This window comes from Neoarius graeffei, chromosome 10 (assembly GCF_027579695.1).
Source record: "Neoarius graeffei isolate fNeoGra1 chromosome 10, fNeoGra1.pri, whole genome shotgun sequence".
In the NCBI taxonomy this organism is placed as follows: domain Eukaryota; kingdom Metazoa; phylum Chordata; class Actinopteri; order Siluriformes; family Ariidae; genus Neoarius; species Neoarius graeffei.
The window spans coordinates 80186883-80206628 of record NC_083578.1 but is presented as its reverse complement, the minus strand read 5'-3'; the positions used below and the strand labels follow the sequence as shown (position 1 = coordinate 80206628).

The following is a 19746-nucleotide window of genomic DNA, read 5'->3' as shown; positions in this document are numbered from 1 at the left end:
ATCATTCATTAAAGATTACATGTTTTGTGACCTGATGGTAAAAAAATTAATGGTTTTAGGTGAATTTTTAAAAATAAGTTCATGTCCCCATTTCAGTACCCATAAGCGTGGAATCACTCATGTATATATATAAAAAGAAAGAAAGAAAGAAAGAAAGCACAACTTCATTCATCACACACTTGTGAAATTTCCTCTCTGCATTTAACCCATCCGAAGCAGTGAACACACACGTGAGCAATGAGCACACACACATACCCAGAGCAGTGGGCAGCCATGCTAACAGCGCCCGGGGAGCAGTTGGGAGTTCGGTGCCTCGCTCAAGGCTGTCCCATATTAACCTAACCGCATGTCTTTGGGGGAAACCGGAGCACCCGGAGGAAACCCACACAGACACGAGGAGAACATGCAAACTCCACACAGAAAGGCCCTCGCCAGCCACTGGGTTCGAACCGAGACCCTTCTTGCTGTGAGGCGACCGTGTTAACCACATGAAATATATATGAAAGTTATGTAGATATAAAATACATTTTTTAAAAATATTTTATACACGCCTTACTTCATGGGGAGCGCAAACTTTTGCACTGGACTGTAACCTGCACCTGTCAATGAGGTCACATAAGGAGATTCAAAGAAATCCCGCCTCTTCGAGTAACACCGCCGTCCTATTGGTCGGCTCCACTGCACCTGTTTGAGACTTTATCCAATCACAGTTGGACGGAGTGCCGTTCCAAGATGGCGGCGTCCATTGCGAAGTATCATCCTCTCACTTTTGTTGACAAAAGCAGCAGGAATGAGTCGCTGAAACAGTGCGAGGTGTTTTAATGCAGCACAAGAAAGAGCGCCGTTTTTAATGGCCGCCGCTGGGGGAAGTCTGGGTTTGTTTTAGAGGAAATGTTTTAATGTTTATTCAGTGAGAACTCGGTTCTGCAGTTATGGCCGCCGACAATAAAATCCATTTCTGGAGGAGGAACGCGAAGGGTCCCGGAAGGTGAGTGAGGGTTTAAATCTGTCCAGCTTCCTCGATTTCAGTGGTTTATAATCTGCTTTACTCTTGACTGGCCCTTTATCTTTGATCAGCACGGCTGTTTGTGCTGCTTAATCTCAGCCTGGATGCTTTAACCTAAACAAAGTTCCATGTGTAAGTGTACTGTTTGTAAAATAGCTTATTTTATAATTAATATAAAACCCACAGGAGGTAATGCATGCAAACTGATGTGTCCAGCTGTGTAGACTTGCCCACATGTGGCCATATGGGATCAGTCTCAGTCTCACATGCACTTAGTGGGCACTTTGTTGGTGTACAATTACCATCTGGAGCCCATGTGCTATAAAAGTTTTTTATGTCCAGATATTAATTAATTGATTGGCAATGATCCTGATCAGATGTCATACACTTCAGGATCACTGCTGGGTTGAGAAACACTCCTTCGATCCAGCCAAAACTGATCCTGTGGTCAGATAAACTAAAAGGATCACCACTGACGCAATATTAGGCATTATAATCCTTCATTAAAAAAAATTCCTGTCCAAGGATGGGTCACATGACAAAACGGTTCTGTTGCTGATTACGCAATGTGTCTTGTGACATGGTGGTGTAGTGGTTAGCGCTGTCGCCTCACAGCAAGAAGGTCCGGGTTCGAGCCCTGTGGCTGGCGAGGGCCTTTCTATGCGGAGTTTGCATGTTCTCCCCATGGGTTTCCTCCGGGTGCTCCGGTTTCCACCACAGTCCAAAGACATGCAGGTTAGGTTAACTGGTGGCTCTAAATTGACCGTAGGTGTGAATGTGAGTGTGAATGGTTGTTTGTCTGTGTGTCAGCCCTGTGATGACCTGGCGACTTGTCCAGGGTGTACCCCGCCTTTCGCCCGTAGTCAGCTTGGATAGGCTCCAGCTTGCCTGCAACCCTGTAGAACACAATAAAGCGGCTAGAGATAATGAGATGAGATCTTGTGACACCAAAAAAAAAAAAATGACGAAGACGATATGGTGTATCCTGGATATACCATGAACTAACGTTACAAGTTCAAGCTATACGGCCGACTCGAGTCATAGCTGTGGCTCCGCTGTTGGTCTACGTATTATGATCATGCCTACCTAGTGAGGCAGGCGATAACATAATCTCATCTCATTTCATTATCTCTAGCTGCTTTATCCTGTTCTACAGGCAAGCTGGAGCCTATCCTAGCTGAAAGGCGGGGTACACCCTGGACAAGTCGCCAGGTCGTCACAGGGCTGACACATAGACACAGACAACCATTCACACTCACATTCACACCTACGGTCAATTTAGAGTCACCAGTTAACCTAACCTGCATGTCTTTGGACTGTGGGGGAAACCCACGCGGACACGGGGAGAACATGCAAACTCTGCACAGAAAGGCCGTCGCCGGCCGCTCGGATCGCACCCAGGACCTTCTTGCTGTGAGGCGACAGCGCTAACCACTACACCACCGTGCTGCTCGCGATAACATAGTACTTTGCACAAAGAAGGTCGCGCCAACGTAAACAACAAACACGGCTGCTTCCTGTGAGTTTATACCAAGATTCAATCTTAAAGCATATCTGCACAGCCATGGCCTCCCTCTTAATTTATGAATGCCTGAAATGACTTTCTAGAAATCATGGACATCATGTCCTCCAGGCTAAAGATGAGAGGGACCATCCAGCTTGTTATCAGTGCACAATTCAAAAGCCAGCATCTTTGATGGTATGAGGTGCGTTAGTGCACATGACATGGGTAGCTTGTCCATCTGGGAAGGCATCATTAATGCTGAATGATATATACACGTTTCAGAGTAATATGCTGCCATCCAGACAAAATCTTTTTCAGGGAAGGCCTTCCTTCTTTCAGCAAGACAACACCAAACCGCTTTCTGCACATATTAAAACTGCATGGCTCCGTAGTAAAAGAGTCCGGGTGCTAAACTGGCCTGCCTGCAGTCCAGGCCTGTCTCCCATTTAAAACATTTGATGCATTATGAAGCGCAAAATACGACAAAGGAGACCCCGAACTGTTGAGCAACTGAAATTGTACATCAGGCAAGAATGGGGCAACATTTCTCTTTCAAAACTACAGCAATCTGTCTAGTCATTTCCCAAATGTTTACAGATTTTTGTTAAAAGTAGAGGTGATGCAACACAGTGGTAAACATGCCCCTGTCCCAACTTTTCTGACACGTGTTGCTGACATCAAATTCAAAATGAGCATATGTTTTTTCAAAAAAAGAATAAAATTTCTCCGTTTCAACATTTGATATGTTGTCTTTGTACTATTTTCAAAGAAATATAATGTTTCCATGATTTGCAAATTGTTGCTTTCTGTTTTTATTTACAGTTTACACAGCGTCCCAACTTTTTTGGAAGTGGGGTTGTATATAACGCTTATCGGCCTTTTTGGTTTTTAGCCAAGTTGAATGTAGTTCGTTTGGTCCACGGCAGGTGTCGCTTATCCGCGCGATCTTCACGAGACTTGCGCGAGACTTCAAACGTCAAGTGTCAGCGCCGCCGTTTTGAAAACTGTTTACGCAGCGGCCAGATCGCCGTATCATTCCAATTTAGATTTAATTTGAGATTTGCCAGCTTCATCAGTGATGGAGATTATTCCATACGACTTCAAACCAACGTGGAGTAGAGAAGAGTCAGAAAGACAACAGGATCAGGATGAGTCTGTCGTGCTGGTATTTACATGATTACTGTCGCACAGTTAAAACGTGCCAGATCAGGCGGCTGGTGGGTTTTCAAAATAATAAATACGTGCATGTATTTTTGTGGTAAATATATTTTATACTGAGCGCATTTCCCTCGTAATCCTCACTAAGGTTTCGGACAGCACTACAAAATGGCGTCCCCACTATATAGTGAGTAGGGAGCGATTTCGGACACGGAAAACTTCCGGCTTGATTACATCAGCATTCGAAAGAGGGTGCGCGTCTTTTGACGACGTTAGCAGATGTTGGTCGCTTTGATTTCCGCTGTACGTTTTACTTCCGTCCTACGATGTCTCGCACAGGTCTCAGCGAATCTCGTTTACGGACATCGCTTTGACATATGGACTGATATATTACAGAGCATATTTCAAACACTTGTAACTTGCTATAGCAGCAACAAAATAGCGATCAAAAATGCGTTCCGATATTTAATAAAATGAGAGAAATAGAATTTTGATGATAAATTTGCCTTCAGTTTCCCTTTAAATTATCATTTAATCCCAAACAATGTTTCCATTTCGTTTTATTGATCCTCTACAAGCTTACATGCTGGAGTACTGTATTTATACACACACAACGGAATACACGTACGTTTTTCGTTACTCATTTTTGCAAAGCTTTTTTTTTTTTTTGAGCTTGGTCCTAGCCTCTTGCACATTGCTTCCCGCAACTGCGAATCGTCTTCCTCTTGATTTGTTTGAAAGCAAACTTTGCTGCCTTTTGTTATTGCCGCATTCTAGGACATCATTTTTCTGAATATTTGATGGCGTGTAGGTGCAGGCGGCACGGTGGTGTAGTGGTTAGCGCTGTCGCCTCACAGCAAGAAGGTCCGGGTTCGAGCCCCGGGGCCGGCGAGGGCCTTTCTGTGTGGAGTTTGCATGTTCTCCCCGTGTCCGCGTGGGTTTCCTCCGGGTGCTCCGGTTTCCCCCACAGTCCAAAGACATGCAGGTTAGGTTAACTGGTGACTCTAAATTGACCGTAGGTGTGAATGTGAGTGTGAATAGTTGTCTGTGTCTATGTGTCAGCCCTGTGATGACCTGGCGACTTGTCCAGGGTGTACCCCGCCTTTCGCCCGTAGTCAGCTGGGATAGGCTCCAGCTTGCCTGCGACCCTGTAGAAGGATAAAGCGGCTAGAGATAATGAGATGAGATGAGATGTGTAGGTGCAATTGGGTAATTGAGTGATCAATCTCATTAAATTGAAAGATGAATAATTAAAATTGAATCGGTCTCATTTGAATCAGTCTCATTAATTAATACCATTAATTTTGGTGCTTAATAATAAATTACCAAACAGCTAAGTTATGGTATATTCCAAATTATGATCACTTACCATATTACATAAATCATATGCACCTTTGAATTCTTGGAGATTGGTTGACTTCAGAAATATTGGAACACAAATAAACACACAGTTTCAATAATAAATGAATTTATTATAACAAAGATAAAAATGAATAATAACAATTGAAATATATACAAATATGATATATACTTGATGAGGTGTGTGTGTGAGAGAGTGTGTTGTGGTGAAGACAAAAGATTAGCTTTGTGTGCTAATTAAGATGTGTTTGTGTGTGTGTGGCCTGGTGACCACGTGGCCTGAGTACAACAAGAGAGTTAGCTTTGGCTGCTAACTGAGATGTGTTGGCCACGTGTGGAGCCACAGGTTAGCCTTGTGTCGCTAGCTAAGACAAAGGAATGCTAGCTAAGATGTGGGGGAGGATGACCACGTGTTAGAGACGAAAGATTAGCTCTGTGTAGCTAACTCCACATGGTGGAGGCCTTGTGATCCCTTGAGACAATACAGTTAGCCCTGGATGCTAATGGGACAAAAGAATTAGCCGTAGGCTAATTTCACTAGCTTATAACAGTATTACATTCACTGAAATCTTGATAAGGTCAAAAGATGTGTAAGAATGAAATTAAAATTTTAGAAAGGGAAAAGAGGAAAGCATGCAAAACTTATCTATTAAACAAAACTGAGAGATCAAAACAATAATTAATTCAACACGCTGCGTGTTTACAGTGTACACATTTAAACCATTCCTGAGTTTAAATTCACACTTTTTCATAAAAGCTAATTCCTAAGACTAGTTTTTTTTATGCCCAAAATTGCCAGTCTTACTCAGTATTTTGCCTCTACGCAAAATTATGAAGAGATGTTCCGAGACGTTTGGAGTTTCACCATTGTGAAGCACGTGAGTCGCTGAGCATTTCTTGGTCCGGCGCATGGTCGCTCGTCATGAAAAGAGAGTCTCTCATGGCTGATGGGAAATGTAGTTTCTTAAAGAGACGGGCTGTTGTAGTTCTTAGACGGACTGTGTACCTACACATGGAACTTAAATTGAGGATTTTTAAAATTGAAAATATAATCGAGTATCCGTGACGGCGCTAGTATTCATCTAGTTGCCTGAGTATTTTTCTCACTACCTGCTGCGCTACACACATTGGCTGAGGAGCATTTGTTGAACAGTAGAATGTTTTTGGGTTTTTTTTCTTTACTTTGATTAATTAGCATTTACACTGACAAAACTGAATGAAATAATTAGAGCTGGGCGGTATGGCCTAAAAAAAAATCTTCGATTTTTTTTTTTTTTTTTTTCCCCACAAAAAAATCCGATTTTCATTTTTTTCCCCCCTACTAAAATTGCCTTCCATCATGCCCTATTCTTATCATAAGGCACACAGTTGGAAAATGTGTCCGGGATGGTTGCTTGCTTTCCTAGTGCTGCGGCTGTTTTCATTCCGCTAGGAGCAGTACGTCTCCCACTCTGCTGCGTGCTTCTGTTTAAGGTGTTGGAATAAATTCGTCGTGCTGCTTCCTTTGGAAGCAACCGTTTTCAAACACACCTTACAACGAGGACTTGTTTGGTCTGCGTCCGCCGCCGCAAAACCGAACCAATTCCAAATCACGGAGGAAGTTACTCCTTTCTTGGGCACAAGTTGTGCGCCCCCCCCCCCCCCCCCCAATCGCTGCCATGTTTGTGTGTGTCTATGGCAAGCGCGCGGGAGGAGGGCTATAGTGTCAGTGCCCGATCCGTCCCTGCTGCCCGATCCGTTCTACACATGCGCAGAGGGGAGTGTCAGTGGCTGGAAGTTAAAACTGAGAGAAAACTGATTTTCATAAAAAGACATCGTCCTTAACTGTGAATTCGAATTAATTGATAAAATCGATTTATCGCCCAGCTCTAGAAATATTGTTCAATGTCATACAACCCCACTGCTTGCTGTAGACTCAAGACTGATTCAAATAATACGTATTGATGTGCAATTTAAGGAGACGAAATGTTGGCCAATGACTTCCATCCATTAGGCCAAAAAAAAAAAAAGTATGTTTCCGGTAACCCGGCCAATCGAGAATTTCCGCGTCGAAATTGCCGACCGTAAAGTTTTATTACAAATTTCCCTCGATATTTTAGTGTAAGCGGCGTTAGTTTGTCATAATTTTTTGTTTCAACGCATTCAAGTTGTGAAAGAAACGATAAAAAGTAAAATGTTTCGCCACTTCTATCAGCCCTCCTGCATAAACATGGAAGCGCACTTGTATACTGAAGGAGGAAGGAAAACTGAGCCAAGGCACCATTTTGAATCCTCATTCAAGGCTGTAATGCAAATTGCTTCCTCTTCAGTATACAAGTGCACTTCCATGGCAGGGAAAAACACTACGTTTTGCCGCCTATGTAGTCCCCTATTTATACAAATAGGAGTCGTTCAGGATTCAGCCATGTTTTTGCTCGGTGTTTTTGCTCGACCCAAGTTCTACAGTAGGCTAGGCTAGGCCGTCTGCTTTTAATGGAAGTAGCCTAGCCTAGGACGTTATTTTCACGTTATTTCTTGATAAGATGTTTGCACGTTATTACATGAAAATATCATGAAATAACGTGATAATTTCGTATCATGAAATTACGTGATATGTTATTACATGATAAATATATTGTAAAAACGTGATAACTTTGTTAACAATATCTTTTCACGTAATTACTTGATTCTAAGCCAATTTTTTTGAGTGTGGCAGCAATACGCTTCCGTAGATCATAACTCGAACTCTCGCGATATATATATATATATATTTTTTTATTCGTTTAAAGATTTAAAACACTTTTATTTTATTATGATGTGTGGTATAAAGGATTCTGTGCCAAAATACTATTTTGTAAGATGTTTACTTGTGTTAATTTTTTCGAACAAAATAAAAAAAAAAATTAAGGAAAAAAAAAACTTTCCTACCTACCGACCTTATTTTAGTATTTCATGTTACCGGAAACACACTTTTTTTTTTTTTGGCCTTATCCATAACCGCTTATCCTGTACAGGGTTGCGGGCAAGCTGGAGCCTATCCCAGCTGACTATGGGTGAGAGGCAGGGTGCACCCTGGACAAGTCGCCAGGTCATCGCAGGGCTGACCCAGGCTTTCGTCTAAACGGGGGAACAGGGGCGCTGCGCCCTCTTACTCTCGGCGTGCGCCCCCTTACCGACTCCGTGAAAACATCCCAGCAATACTACGTGACAATGTGTCTGATCATCAAATACGTTATAATTGCTCCAAAAATATTCGAATCATAGTAGATACACCGCCAGACGGTGCAAAAACAATCCGAATTGGCGTTTTCCAGACTGAGGCGCCATGTTGTTTACTTGTCGCGGCTGCTCTCGCGAGATTTGACATGGGTTACATACAAGGTCAGCTGACTTGTAGAGCGAGATTTCTCGAGACTGAATGACCTTTCACCCACCGGCGCAGGAGCTTTTGACAGAAGTAGCTCGCGAGTTGTTTTTGTTGACACTTGGGCATTTAAAGATGTCATCCTGCGGCACGAAACGGAAGAAAGCCAAAGACTGTCCGGGGCAGAAGAAGATTACTTCTTTCTTTTTCAATGTTGACAGACAATTTGTTACAATTTCCCTCTCAGATAGCCTCAGAATGTCCCATTGGAGCATTTTTCAAAGGCTTTGCACGGCGGGGGGGGACAACCGGCACCATCCCCCCCCCGCTTCGCTCCCTCACCATGGTGAGCGCCCTCATACTAAATTTTTCTAGAAAAAACCCTGCTGACCCATCGAGACAAACAACTATTCACACTCTCATTCGCACCTACGGTCAATTTAGAGCCACCAGTTAGCCTAACCTGCATGTCTTTGGGGGAAACCGGAGCACCCGGAGGAAACCCATACAGACACGGGGAGAACATGCAAACTCCACACAGAAAGGCCCTCGCTGGCCACTGGGCTCGAACCCAGAACCTTCTTGCTGTGAGGCGACAGTGCTAACCACTACACCACCGTGCCGCCCATTGGCCAATGACTTGGAATTTAAATTTTTTTTCTTTGAGAGGACACACACAGTGCGACCTGATCAGATATACAATTAGTTAGCGGTTAGATTTCCTGGCATTCAAAACACGCGACCGGGTAGAACATTGGCGCTTTCACTTTCTGTTGTCCGCTCTCGAACATGTCTATGCAATAATGTAGGTACTGATTCATGATCAGGAAAAGTATCACGACACTTTCGTGAATCACTAAACTGTTGTGACACTTCCTGTGGTTATATTATAATCTGAATGAAGATGAGCGAGCGTTCAGCGTTGTGGCTTTACTGTTGTCCTGTTTGAGTCTTCTGAAGAACAGAAAGTCCTAACTGTCACTACTGATCAACAGTCTTGGGTAATTTCCTTGACGTGAACAGGATACGCACAGCTGGGTCACATTTCTTCAGCTTTGTCTGTGTGGTTTTCTTTCTCTTTAGAAACTACCTGTTGCATTGAGAAACCGTCTTGTTTAATTATATATTTCAGCAGGATTAGGTTTGTTTTCTTTCAGGGCTTGTATCAAATCAAACTCGAAGACACATGACTATTTTTTTTCTTTTCTCCAGTGACTATCGTGTTGTAGCTCACGTTGTCTAATCGATAGGGCACATTTCACACAACCCGGATATACAGTCTCTATAGGCGGCCTCCTTTCTTAAGAATTCTTGGCCGTTCTTAAGTGTGTGGGTGGTGGATTTCCAACAAACTGGTTTTATTTCTCTTACTCAACACACCTGCTGGGTGTTGTTTCAATTTTCCATTAAAGTGAATCACAGTGCGGAGTTAAGTCCTGCTCTTATACACTTTGGGGCTGCACCCAAATAAGAGTGATATTATTATTCTCATCTCATTATCTCTAGCCGCTTTATCCTGTTCTACAGGGTCGCAGGCAAGCTGGAGACTATCCCAGCTGACTACGGGCGAAAGGCGGGGTACACCCTGGACAAGTCGCCAGGTCATCACAGGGCTGACACATAGACACAGACAACCATTCACACTCACATTCACACCTACGGTCAATTTATGCCGCTTTTCCACTACCAACGCGGCTGAGTCGAGCTGAGCGGGGCTGTTGGAGTTGCATTTCGACTACAACCGCGCTGAACCGTGCTGGCTGGAAGTGGGTGGACACATTGGGTGGAGTTAGCGAAAGTGGGTGGACGTCACGTGATGTCATTAGGCGGCGCAAACAGTGACATCAGTGATCTTTTAAGCGGTAGTCTCACGACCCGGATAGTAAACAATAAACATGGAGGATATGGAGTCGTTAGTGTTGCTGGTCTTGGTGCTGTGGCTTGTTGTCACCGACAACGGCAACAGATACTGGCAAGAGCGTATAGATGAGGCGAGGCGCATAAGGCTTCAGAAATTCTCGTATTTCGTAATTCTTCTTCTTCCGGGTTTACGGTGTTCACAGATCCCAGCGTGCTCGCGGGGCGTGTGTGGGCATGTGAGGACACTCCTCCTCACCAATCAGTGCACAGGGGAGTGTCTGCTCACGCCCCTAGCCCCACTCGGCTCAGTTTGGCTCGCTTCAGCCCTACTCCAAAACCGTGCGAGTTTTGGGTGCTAAGCAGGGCTGAAGCGAGCTGAGTCGTGCTGCTCTAAGGTAGTCGAAACGCGAGCCGTGTCGGGCTGAAGTGAGCTGAAAAAGGGTAGTGGAAAAGGGCCATTAGAGTCACCAGTTAACCTAACCTGCATGTCTTTGGACTGTGGGGGAAACCGGAGCACCCGGAGGAAACCTAGCCTGGGAAATCCCATGCTGCTTTGCACAATCGTTCCGATCTGAAAAGACAGCATGGAAACTATGGTCTAAAGGCTCGCCTGAGTTAGGGAGCCAATCAGAGAGTGGGGAGGGGTGGAAAGACGGTGACGCGTACTACTCGACAAACGGAAGCTTATAGTTTATTTGGGACTGTTTACGGATCACATTTAACATGGCAGCGAGCGATACGAACCAAACTAACCAAACCAGCTTCTCTCATATTTGTCTTGCACAAACTGCAGTAATCGTTCGGTGCCATTGTTTTCCTATTTTTGTTTTGCCTTCTCTTTCCTTCTCTTCTTCGCCTCTTCGTCGCTCTAACTACGTCACCGGGTACAACTGCCATGATTGGCCATGGGCTACGTGTACGCCAAATGATAGACATTCGCAACGTCCAATAAACGGCCGTTGACAATCGTAAACCACACCTCCCCTACGAGAAATTCAATAGGCGGATTCCAGACCATATTTCACTTGTGATATGGTCTGGTGTTAACCAGACTAGAGGAAACCCACGGGGAGAACATGCAAACTCCGCACAGAAAGGCCCTCGCCGGCCACGGGGCTCGAACCCGGACCTTCTTGCTGTGAGGCGACAGCGCTAACCACTACACCACCACGCCGCATTATTATTATTATTATTATTATTATTATTTAAATATCAAGACATTTGAAAATGCTTTATAAGACGAAGTTTGTAATTTTTTAGATCTCGATCTGAACCATACATTTGATGCATTGACGTGAAAAGTCGAGTCAATGCATTTGTAAGCGCTTTTAACAACAGACATTGTCACAAAGCAACTTTACAGAAAATTAAAGACTTTCAACATGAGCTAATTTTTATCCCCGATGAGCAAACCTGTGGCGACGGTGGCAAGGAAAAACTCCCTGAGACAACATGAGGAAGAAACCTCGAGAGGACCCAGACTCAAAAGGGAACCCATCCTCATCTGGGTGATTAAAAGACAACGTGAAGTAGCTCACTTCTATAACTGTGTCCTATACGGTCACAAAGTATAACTGTGTAACCAGGAAATTCATTATCGTTTTAGCCAGGCTTGTAGTACTCGAGTCCGACTCGTGCCTTAATTTTAAGGACTCGTGACTTGACTTGGACTTGAGCACTGATGACTTGGACTCGGACTCGTAAATTGGACACGAGGACTCGGATTTTTTCTTCGTTTTTTTTTTTTTTTGTAACATGCCATAATAATTTGGCAGAAGATATTTATATCTACATTAACTTTTATACTAACTTCCTGCAAGAGAATGTTCATACGTCATGTTCAGGAACAAACTAACGATAACGGCACTAAAATGCCTGGAGAGAACGCCCCTAGGATTGTCCGCTTTGCTTATACAGACTTCTCGTGCAGTGGGGAAAAAACGCACTGCTATGTGTTCCATATGTAGAAGAACTATCGAGGAGACGACGGGGACAACCTCGAACTCCAATCGTCATTTGGCAAGACTCCACCCAGAGAAGGAAGTGAAGCACTATGTTTATTGCCCTGTTGATAGTGGGTGGGGCTTGCTTGCTGAGCGATGAACTAGCTCGTGTTAACCCTCTCATGTTATTTGCCTTGTTGATAATGGGCGGGGCTTGCTGAGCAATGAAGCTTTTTATCTGTAGCCTGTTAACTAAAATGGGGCGGTCGAGCAGTAACGTTAGTCCAACGCGGTAGCAGAGACGGTTTCACATAAAGGCAGCAACAGCCACCGTCAAATGGTGCGGTTGGAGTCTTGTTCTCGGACTCGACTCGGATCAATAGTGGACTCGACTCAATTTTCTCTAATGACTTGGAATTTGAACATTGGGGACTCGAGACTGGACTCGGACTCAAGATTTAGTGACTCGACTACAACACTGCTTTCAGCATGAAGTCTATTTGTTGAAGTTATGAACTGTTCATTGATTGAGACTTGAGTGCAAAACTGTTCATGACAACCAACTGCAGTCCTAAAGTTAGCGTAGTCCTCAGCCATCCAGAACCATCTCCTAAGTGCGACTTAAGACTGTCCATATGGGGTCGTCCTCCACAGGAGCGATGTGATGAGACTGCAGCCAGACATAGGGCATTAGGATGGATCAGGTGAGTCGGAGAAGCAGAAGAGATCAGCACCACTGGTGTCTCAGAATCAACATGTCATTCAACAGAGAGAGAAATTCAGAATAAACAATATTTATCGAACACTAGACCTGTATGTATGAAAGAAATTCTGCCTGATTTCGACACGATTTTGTCATGGCTGACAAATTTCCAACATCGGGCTCAGTGAACGATCGGGAACTGGCTTTGGAGTGTGACGTAATCAAAGACCAGCGATGTGGCATCTTGGACACGCCGTGACGCAGGTTTTCGTCTAAACCGGGGAACAGGGGCGCTGCGCCCTCTTAAGGCCTCTGCATGCTCTTGCGACAAGGCTTTCGCAGATAGCTTTTTGCAGACAGTTGTAATTTATCGTTGAGCGGGGAGTAATAGGCGTGCGCGATGTTATTCACCGCCACAACGCAAGGGGGCGCGAAGTCGCGAAATCGCTAGGAGTAGTTGGTGGGTGTGGTTAGTGGAGTGTTTATCCTCCGGTTACTTATAATGACTAGAACTGGAGTCGTATAGATGTATGTACTTCCTCACTTCCTCGATCAACCGCTCTTCGTGCTGCTCCATCTTCGTTCGTGTTTTTAAAAATGGCAGTAGTGAAACCAAACCAAACCGGGAAAGTAGGGAAGCGGAAGTGCGTGCACAGCGGATGTAGAGTGGACCAATCAAAGCCCTCTTGTCTGCGACGCTGTCTGCGAGGCTTCTGCGGTGGTCACAATTTTTGGGAGGTGCGCGCAGAGCGTCTGCGAAGGTGGGGGGGCTACGCAGATGCTATCTGCGGCGCCGTCTGCGAGGACTGGGTTGTCAGCATAAATTGGCCTTTACTCTTGGCGTGCGCCCCCTTACTGAAATGCCGATTGAACCCCAAGTCACACTTAGGCCATGCACTTATATGCTACTGCACAACATGCAGTCTTTCTCAAAACGATCTTTTCTCCGTGAAAACATCCCAGCAACACCACATGACAATGTGTCTGATCATCAAATACGTTATAATTACTCCAAAAATATTCCAATCATAGTAGATACACCGCCAGACGGTGCAAAAACAATCCGAATTGGCGGTTCCCAGACTGAGGCGCCATGTTGTTTACTTGTCGCAGCTGCTCTCGCGAGATTTGACATGGGTTACATACAAGGTCAGCTGACTTGTAGAGCGAGATTTCTCGAGACTGAATGACCTTTCACCCACCGGCGCGGGAGCTTTTGACAGAAGTAGTTCGCGAGTTGTTTTTGTTGACACTTGGGCGTTTAAAGATGTCATCCCGCGGCACGAAACGGAAGAAAGCCAAAGACTGTCCGGGGCAGAAGAAGATTACTTTTCAATGTTGACAATTTGTTACAATTTCCCTCTCAGATAGCCTCAGAATGTCCCATTGTAGCCTCAATTTTTCAAAGGCTTCGCACATCAGAGGGGGGGACAGACAACCCCCCCCCCACGCTCCCTCGCCATGGTGAGCGCCCTCATACTAAATTTTTCTAGAAAAACCCCTGGTGACGTCCTGAGAGAGTCAGAATTTTGTGTTTTCTCACCGAGGTTGACAACTCCTACAATGTTTTCCTTGACATTCCTTCTGAAGCAATGATTGACGATTTCTCGCCCCTTCTTCTCTCCAGTGACATGCAAGGAAATGAATAATGATTGGTCAAGGTCAAATGTGTAATGTTGCCAGTCTCCTGACCAAGACACAGCAAGAATTTCTGGCACTAATCTGATATGGTGACCATCATAACTCACTAACTCTCCGACAAAAATAGCGAGTCCGAGAAGCATTTTTCTTATTTCCTTGTTTGGTTTTATCCTTGTTGAACCAATGACAAACCTGCATTAACACAGAAATGAACATAATGATAAGCTAGCTGGTTAGGTAGCATTATTTGGATAAGTAATGCAACCAAACTTGTTGGCAACATAGCTGGCTAGTGATAAATTCAACTTAAGTCCATAGTGAAAGAACATCAATTAACAATTGAAACCCTACTATTGTACAGGTGTTTCATTAAAAGGGAACAATGAATTTCCACATTGTTTTATCTAAGGAGGTCTAATGTATCACTGCAGCAGTCACCATGGCCTAATGGTTACAGATGCAGCGTCGGGACCAAAAGGTCACTGGTTTGATTCCCTGGAGCAGTGGGAATGGCGGAGGCAGGCTTGTAGTATTCGAGTCCGACTCGTGCCCTAGTTTTAAGGATTTATGACTCGACTCGGACTCGTGCGTTGACTGCATTAGGACTTATAAATTGGAGACGAGGACTAGGATTTTTTTCTTTACTTTTTTGTAACATGCCATAATAATATGGCAGAAGATATTTATATCTACATTAATTTTGTACGACTTTCGTGCAAGAGCATCGTGCCTTGGCGCGTGCATCAGATAGGGCACACTTTGGGCAGCACGCGCTCCGTAAACGACTCGCACCTGCACAGGATGAAGGCGCAATCAACGTGCCTATATAAAAACTGTGAAAACGCACTTTGCGAAGTATTGAGTTGCATTGCTGATACATTTCCAAGCCTTATTTCCTTGTTTGGTTTCCTGATCCCTGATTTCCTGTTTCTCGTCTTTGGTTCTGCTGAGTCTACAATAGCCTGTTTATGCCTCGCTCGACCTATTGGCTGTTTCACTGATTTTCATACATGAAAATCCCTCACCTTTCGGCGAAATTCGCCGTTTTGAAACCAAAATGGGCAACCTACGTGAATTGTGTAGATCCGATGAGGAAAAAAAAAATTGGGGGGGGGGGGTTGATATTGACCCAAAGGGCAAGGAGGTCGCTTCGCACCCATAGACAGCTCGTGCCGGTTTGCGCCTCCTCCTCCTGCTTTGATATTGACGCCATAGCGACGAGTACATCTCGCTGCGAAGGGCAAGCAGCATCATTTTGCGCCTCTTCTCCTGCTGGCCAGAGCGTGCACACATCAGTCAGAGTGCAGACCAGACCACCAGAAGCTGGATTGAGTCATCGGACTGAATTTCCTACTTTTTTCAAACTTTCCTGATCGCTATCAAAACAAACAAAACTTCCGGCTTGATTACGTCAGCGTTCGAAAGAGGGCGCGCGCATCTTTTGACAATCCCTGTGTCCGAAATTGCTCGCTACTCACTATATAGGGCACTGTATAGTGGAGACGCCATTTTGTAGTGCTGTCCGTGCTGAAAGAAATCAAATTAAAAGTCTCAAATTTGATTTAATAAAAGACAGCAGCAAAGAAGAAAGTATTCAGCCTTGATTTAAAAAGAGCTGAAAGCTGCAGGTACTTCCATATCTCGGCAGGCTGAGTGGTATGCTGGGGCACCTCTTGCCAGCAGACCAGGAGATCCAGAGGGAACTTGTGCGGTTCAGTGTTGACCTGACCATCCCCAGCTTCAAGGAGGGAGAGAGCATCATGGAGTGGTGGGGTCATGTCTTCGACAAACCAGACAAGTACCCCTCCCTGGGTGCACTGGTTAAGTGTTGCCTCTCCATCTTTCATGGGCCTAGAGTCGAGTCCTCATTTAGTCTGATGAATGATGTAATCGATCAAAGGAGTGGCAACATGAACGTGGAAACCTTTAATGCAATACAGACGGTCAAGTACACGCTGATGTCCAGGGGGAAGACAGCTATGCAGCTCTTTAGAAGGGAGGACGTGAAGTTTGGGGAAGTGGACAGAACATTAACTCTGCAGCAGCCACATACAAACACCAGCAGAGGGTGAACAAGGAGGAAAAGCAGCAGCAGAGCAAGTATGGCTCTCAAGCAACTTGCAGTGCTCAGCAGGCCAAGAAACAGACTGCTGAAGGAGAGAAGCGGGCAAGTCTGAAACATGTGGCAACTCGGCGAAAGTGGGCCATGGAGACACTGGTGGTCCAGGCAAATAAAAAAAGGAAAAAAGATCACTATTCCTTGTGTGTTCTCCACGTTCTTCATTCTATTATTCACATTTTTTTCCAGGGCATAATTTCACTATAACTACGTGTATTTGTACTGTATGTCCTTGTGCAAATGTCAATACAGTATACTTAGTAAGGAGGCTATAATATTTATTCTGAGGGAGGACCCCCCAAACAAAATAAAACAACACCAGAGGCCACGTCACCACTCGCGCACCCTTCTCACCTTTTTCACCCCGACCTGTTTTCATGCCTGATTTAATAAACACGCCTTCTGCACTTACAACCGTCTCCCAACCATCTCTGACAGAAACTTCACACTCCCTGACAAAGAGAAGCACATTCACCTGTTCATACGCCACGTTCAGGAACAAACTAATGTTAAAGGAACAGTCCACCGTATTTCCATAATGAAATATGCTCTTATCTGAATTGAGACGAGCTGCTCCGTACCTCTCCGAGCTTTGCGCGACCTCCCAGTCAGTCAGACGCAGTCAGACACGCTGTCACTCCTGTTAGCAATGTAGCTAGGCTCAGTATGGCCAATGGTATTTTTTGGGGCTGTAGTTAGATGCGACCAAACTCTACCGCGTTTTTCCTGTTTACATAGGTTTATATGACCAGTGATATGAAACAAGTTCAGTTACACAAATTGAAACGTAGCGATTTTCTATGCTATGGAAAGTCCTCATTATAATGACAGGCGTACTAACACCTTCTGCGCGCTTCGGCAGCGCATTGATATCTGAGCTCCGTATCAATGCGCTGCCGAAGCGCGCAGAAGGTGTTAGTACGCCTGTCATTATAATGAGGACTTTCCATAGCATAGAAAATCGCTACGTTTCAATTTGTGTAACTGAACTTGTTTCATGTCACTGGTCATATAAACCTATGTAAACAGGAAAAACGCAGAAGAGTTTGGTCGCATCTAACTACAGCCCCAAAAAATACCCAAAATCCATGCCATTTTCAGTAGCATGGATTCCAATGTGGGATAGCAGTTAGGAACTTGTAAATTTTTTTCAGTAATCCCCAAGACCCATATTTTATATTTCCAAATTTTTATTCCGTCTCTCTCAAGTATTTTTAAACTACGGGGGTTTAAAAAAATCCATTTTGACCAAATTCGAATTTTTGATATATTTTCATATAACTGATATTTGAGGGTTAATAAATGCTTCAATAAGGCTCAAGTAGGTTAGGAGACATGTTTCTTCCTCAATTTTAAATAAAATTTCAATTAATGCTCAGCATTAATTATTTGTAAATTGATTTTAATCTAAGACTGTGTAACATTAGCAATCAATGACCAGCTATTGTGTACCAGTCAACAGCCAGCCTTATCAATATCAACACAGCACAATAGGTGACCTTTGATACCAGAACAGGTGGCTCATATCTTATAGTTTTAGAGTCTGTAAACTGCATACTTGTTCAGATAACATTATATTGCTTGGATTATATTAAATACATTGTAATACCGAGCACTGAGAAAATTTACCAATGTTATTAACTGAATGTGTTTCTTTGCAAGGATTGGATATTTTGAGTCGTTGACTAGGGAATTTAATTGTAGTTGCTTTCAATTTGAGATCAGTATAAATGAGTTTGTTCTTTGACATCTAGAAATGGCTGAACTTCCTCCCTGTTCTATAGGAATTGGACTAAAGAAAGATTCTGACTGCCATAAACTAACACAACAGAAATTGTAAGTTAAGTGATTTATATGAAAAATGACTGACTTCTTTAGTTTTTATATATACATTTACTGAAAAATGTGAAATGTTCATATTATTGAGCTTATTTCAAAATGATAATATTTTTAAAACCATATTTCTGTGACATGAACACAAGTAAAATGTTTCCTTATCTATACAAATCATTTAGTTGTATTTATCTGTCCTTAATCATCAATAAAATGGAAATATCAAAAATTCAAATTTGGAAAAAATGGATTTTTTTAAACACCTGTAGCTCAGAAACACTTGAGAGACACAGAACAAAAACTTGGAAATATAAAATATGGGTCTAGGAGATTACTGAAAAAAATTTACAAGTTCCTAACTGCTATCCCACATTGGAATCCATGCTACTGAAAATGGCATGTTTTAGAAATCGGCGAATTTCAAAACCTTGTTACAGACAAACTAGGAATAGTGGAGACTTGGTAAAACTGAAATTGGTAGATATTTCTGTGTAGATTTGAATAACATTCTTAGTTTAAGCATTACTGCCACAGGCAAGCTTCCAGAATGAGTTAAAAATGCAAAAAATGCAAATTTGTCTTTTTAATTTCCTTGTTAAAATCACCATCTAGTATACAATAACCATTGAAATTCTAAGTTGAAGCTTGTAGTACAAGACATTGAGTCTCTCTGTGCAAAATTTTAGGTTTCTATCTTGCATAATAAAGATTATATTGCACTTTGAAATATGTATGTTTTGAGCAAAAAACAAAAAAATTGAAAAATTCAAATGCCCGTATCTCTGAAACTGTTGGTGATAGGAAGCTCAAGTTTTGGGGATTAACTTCTTTTAATAGTATCTCTGAGCCCTCCAAATTTCATTGAAATCTGAGATGGTCGAGCATAAATTTGTCAGATATTTGTTGATTTGGCATGCAGGGGCTTCAAAGTTTGGGAGAATAGCAGGGTACAAATAATTTACAGCATGGTGCAAAATGGTAAAATGTCTGCCAGTGGCAGACATAATGCACGCAAAGCGTGCAGGGAGATATATATATATATATATATATATATATATATATATATATATATATATATACACAGACAGAGAGAGAGATGCAAGTACGAATTTTTCATGGGGCGGGATGGTTTGGAACAGGCCGTCTAAAATTGAGATAACATTTACCCGGGACGGGTATTTGAGGTGGGTCGTCTAGCTTAAGCTTGATTAGCGTTGTTACGCACGCCAGTGTTTCCCACAGAAATTTTGGAGACTATGGGGGAGGCGCGGGGGTTG

At 43.4% G+C, this 19746-nt stretch overlaps 1 protein-coding gene across 1 annotated transcript in view; it reads left to right on the top strand.

Moving 5' to 3' along the window:
* The first annotated feature begins 721 nt into the window (after positions 1-721).
* Positions 722-19746, top strand: part of tbc1d22b (TBC1 domain family, member 22B) — a 198383-nt gene continuing 179358 nt past the window's right edge. Inside the window, exon 1 of the mRNA XM_060932378.1 lies at positions 722-988. Within this exon, the coding sequence (XP_060788361.1) occupies positions 933-988 (56 nt within the window). The 5' untranslated portion in view covers positions 722-932. The remainder of the gene's footprint in view (positions 989-19746) is intronic.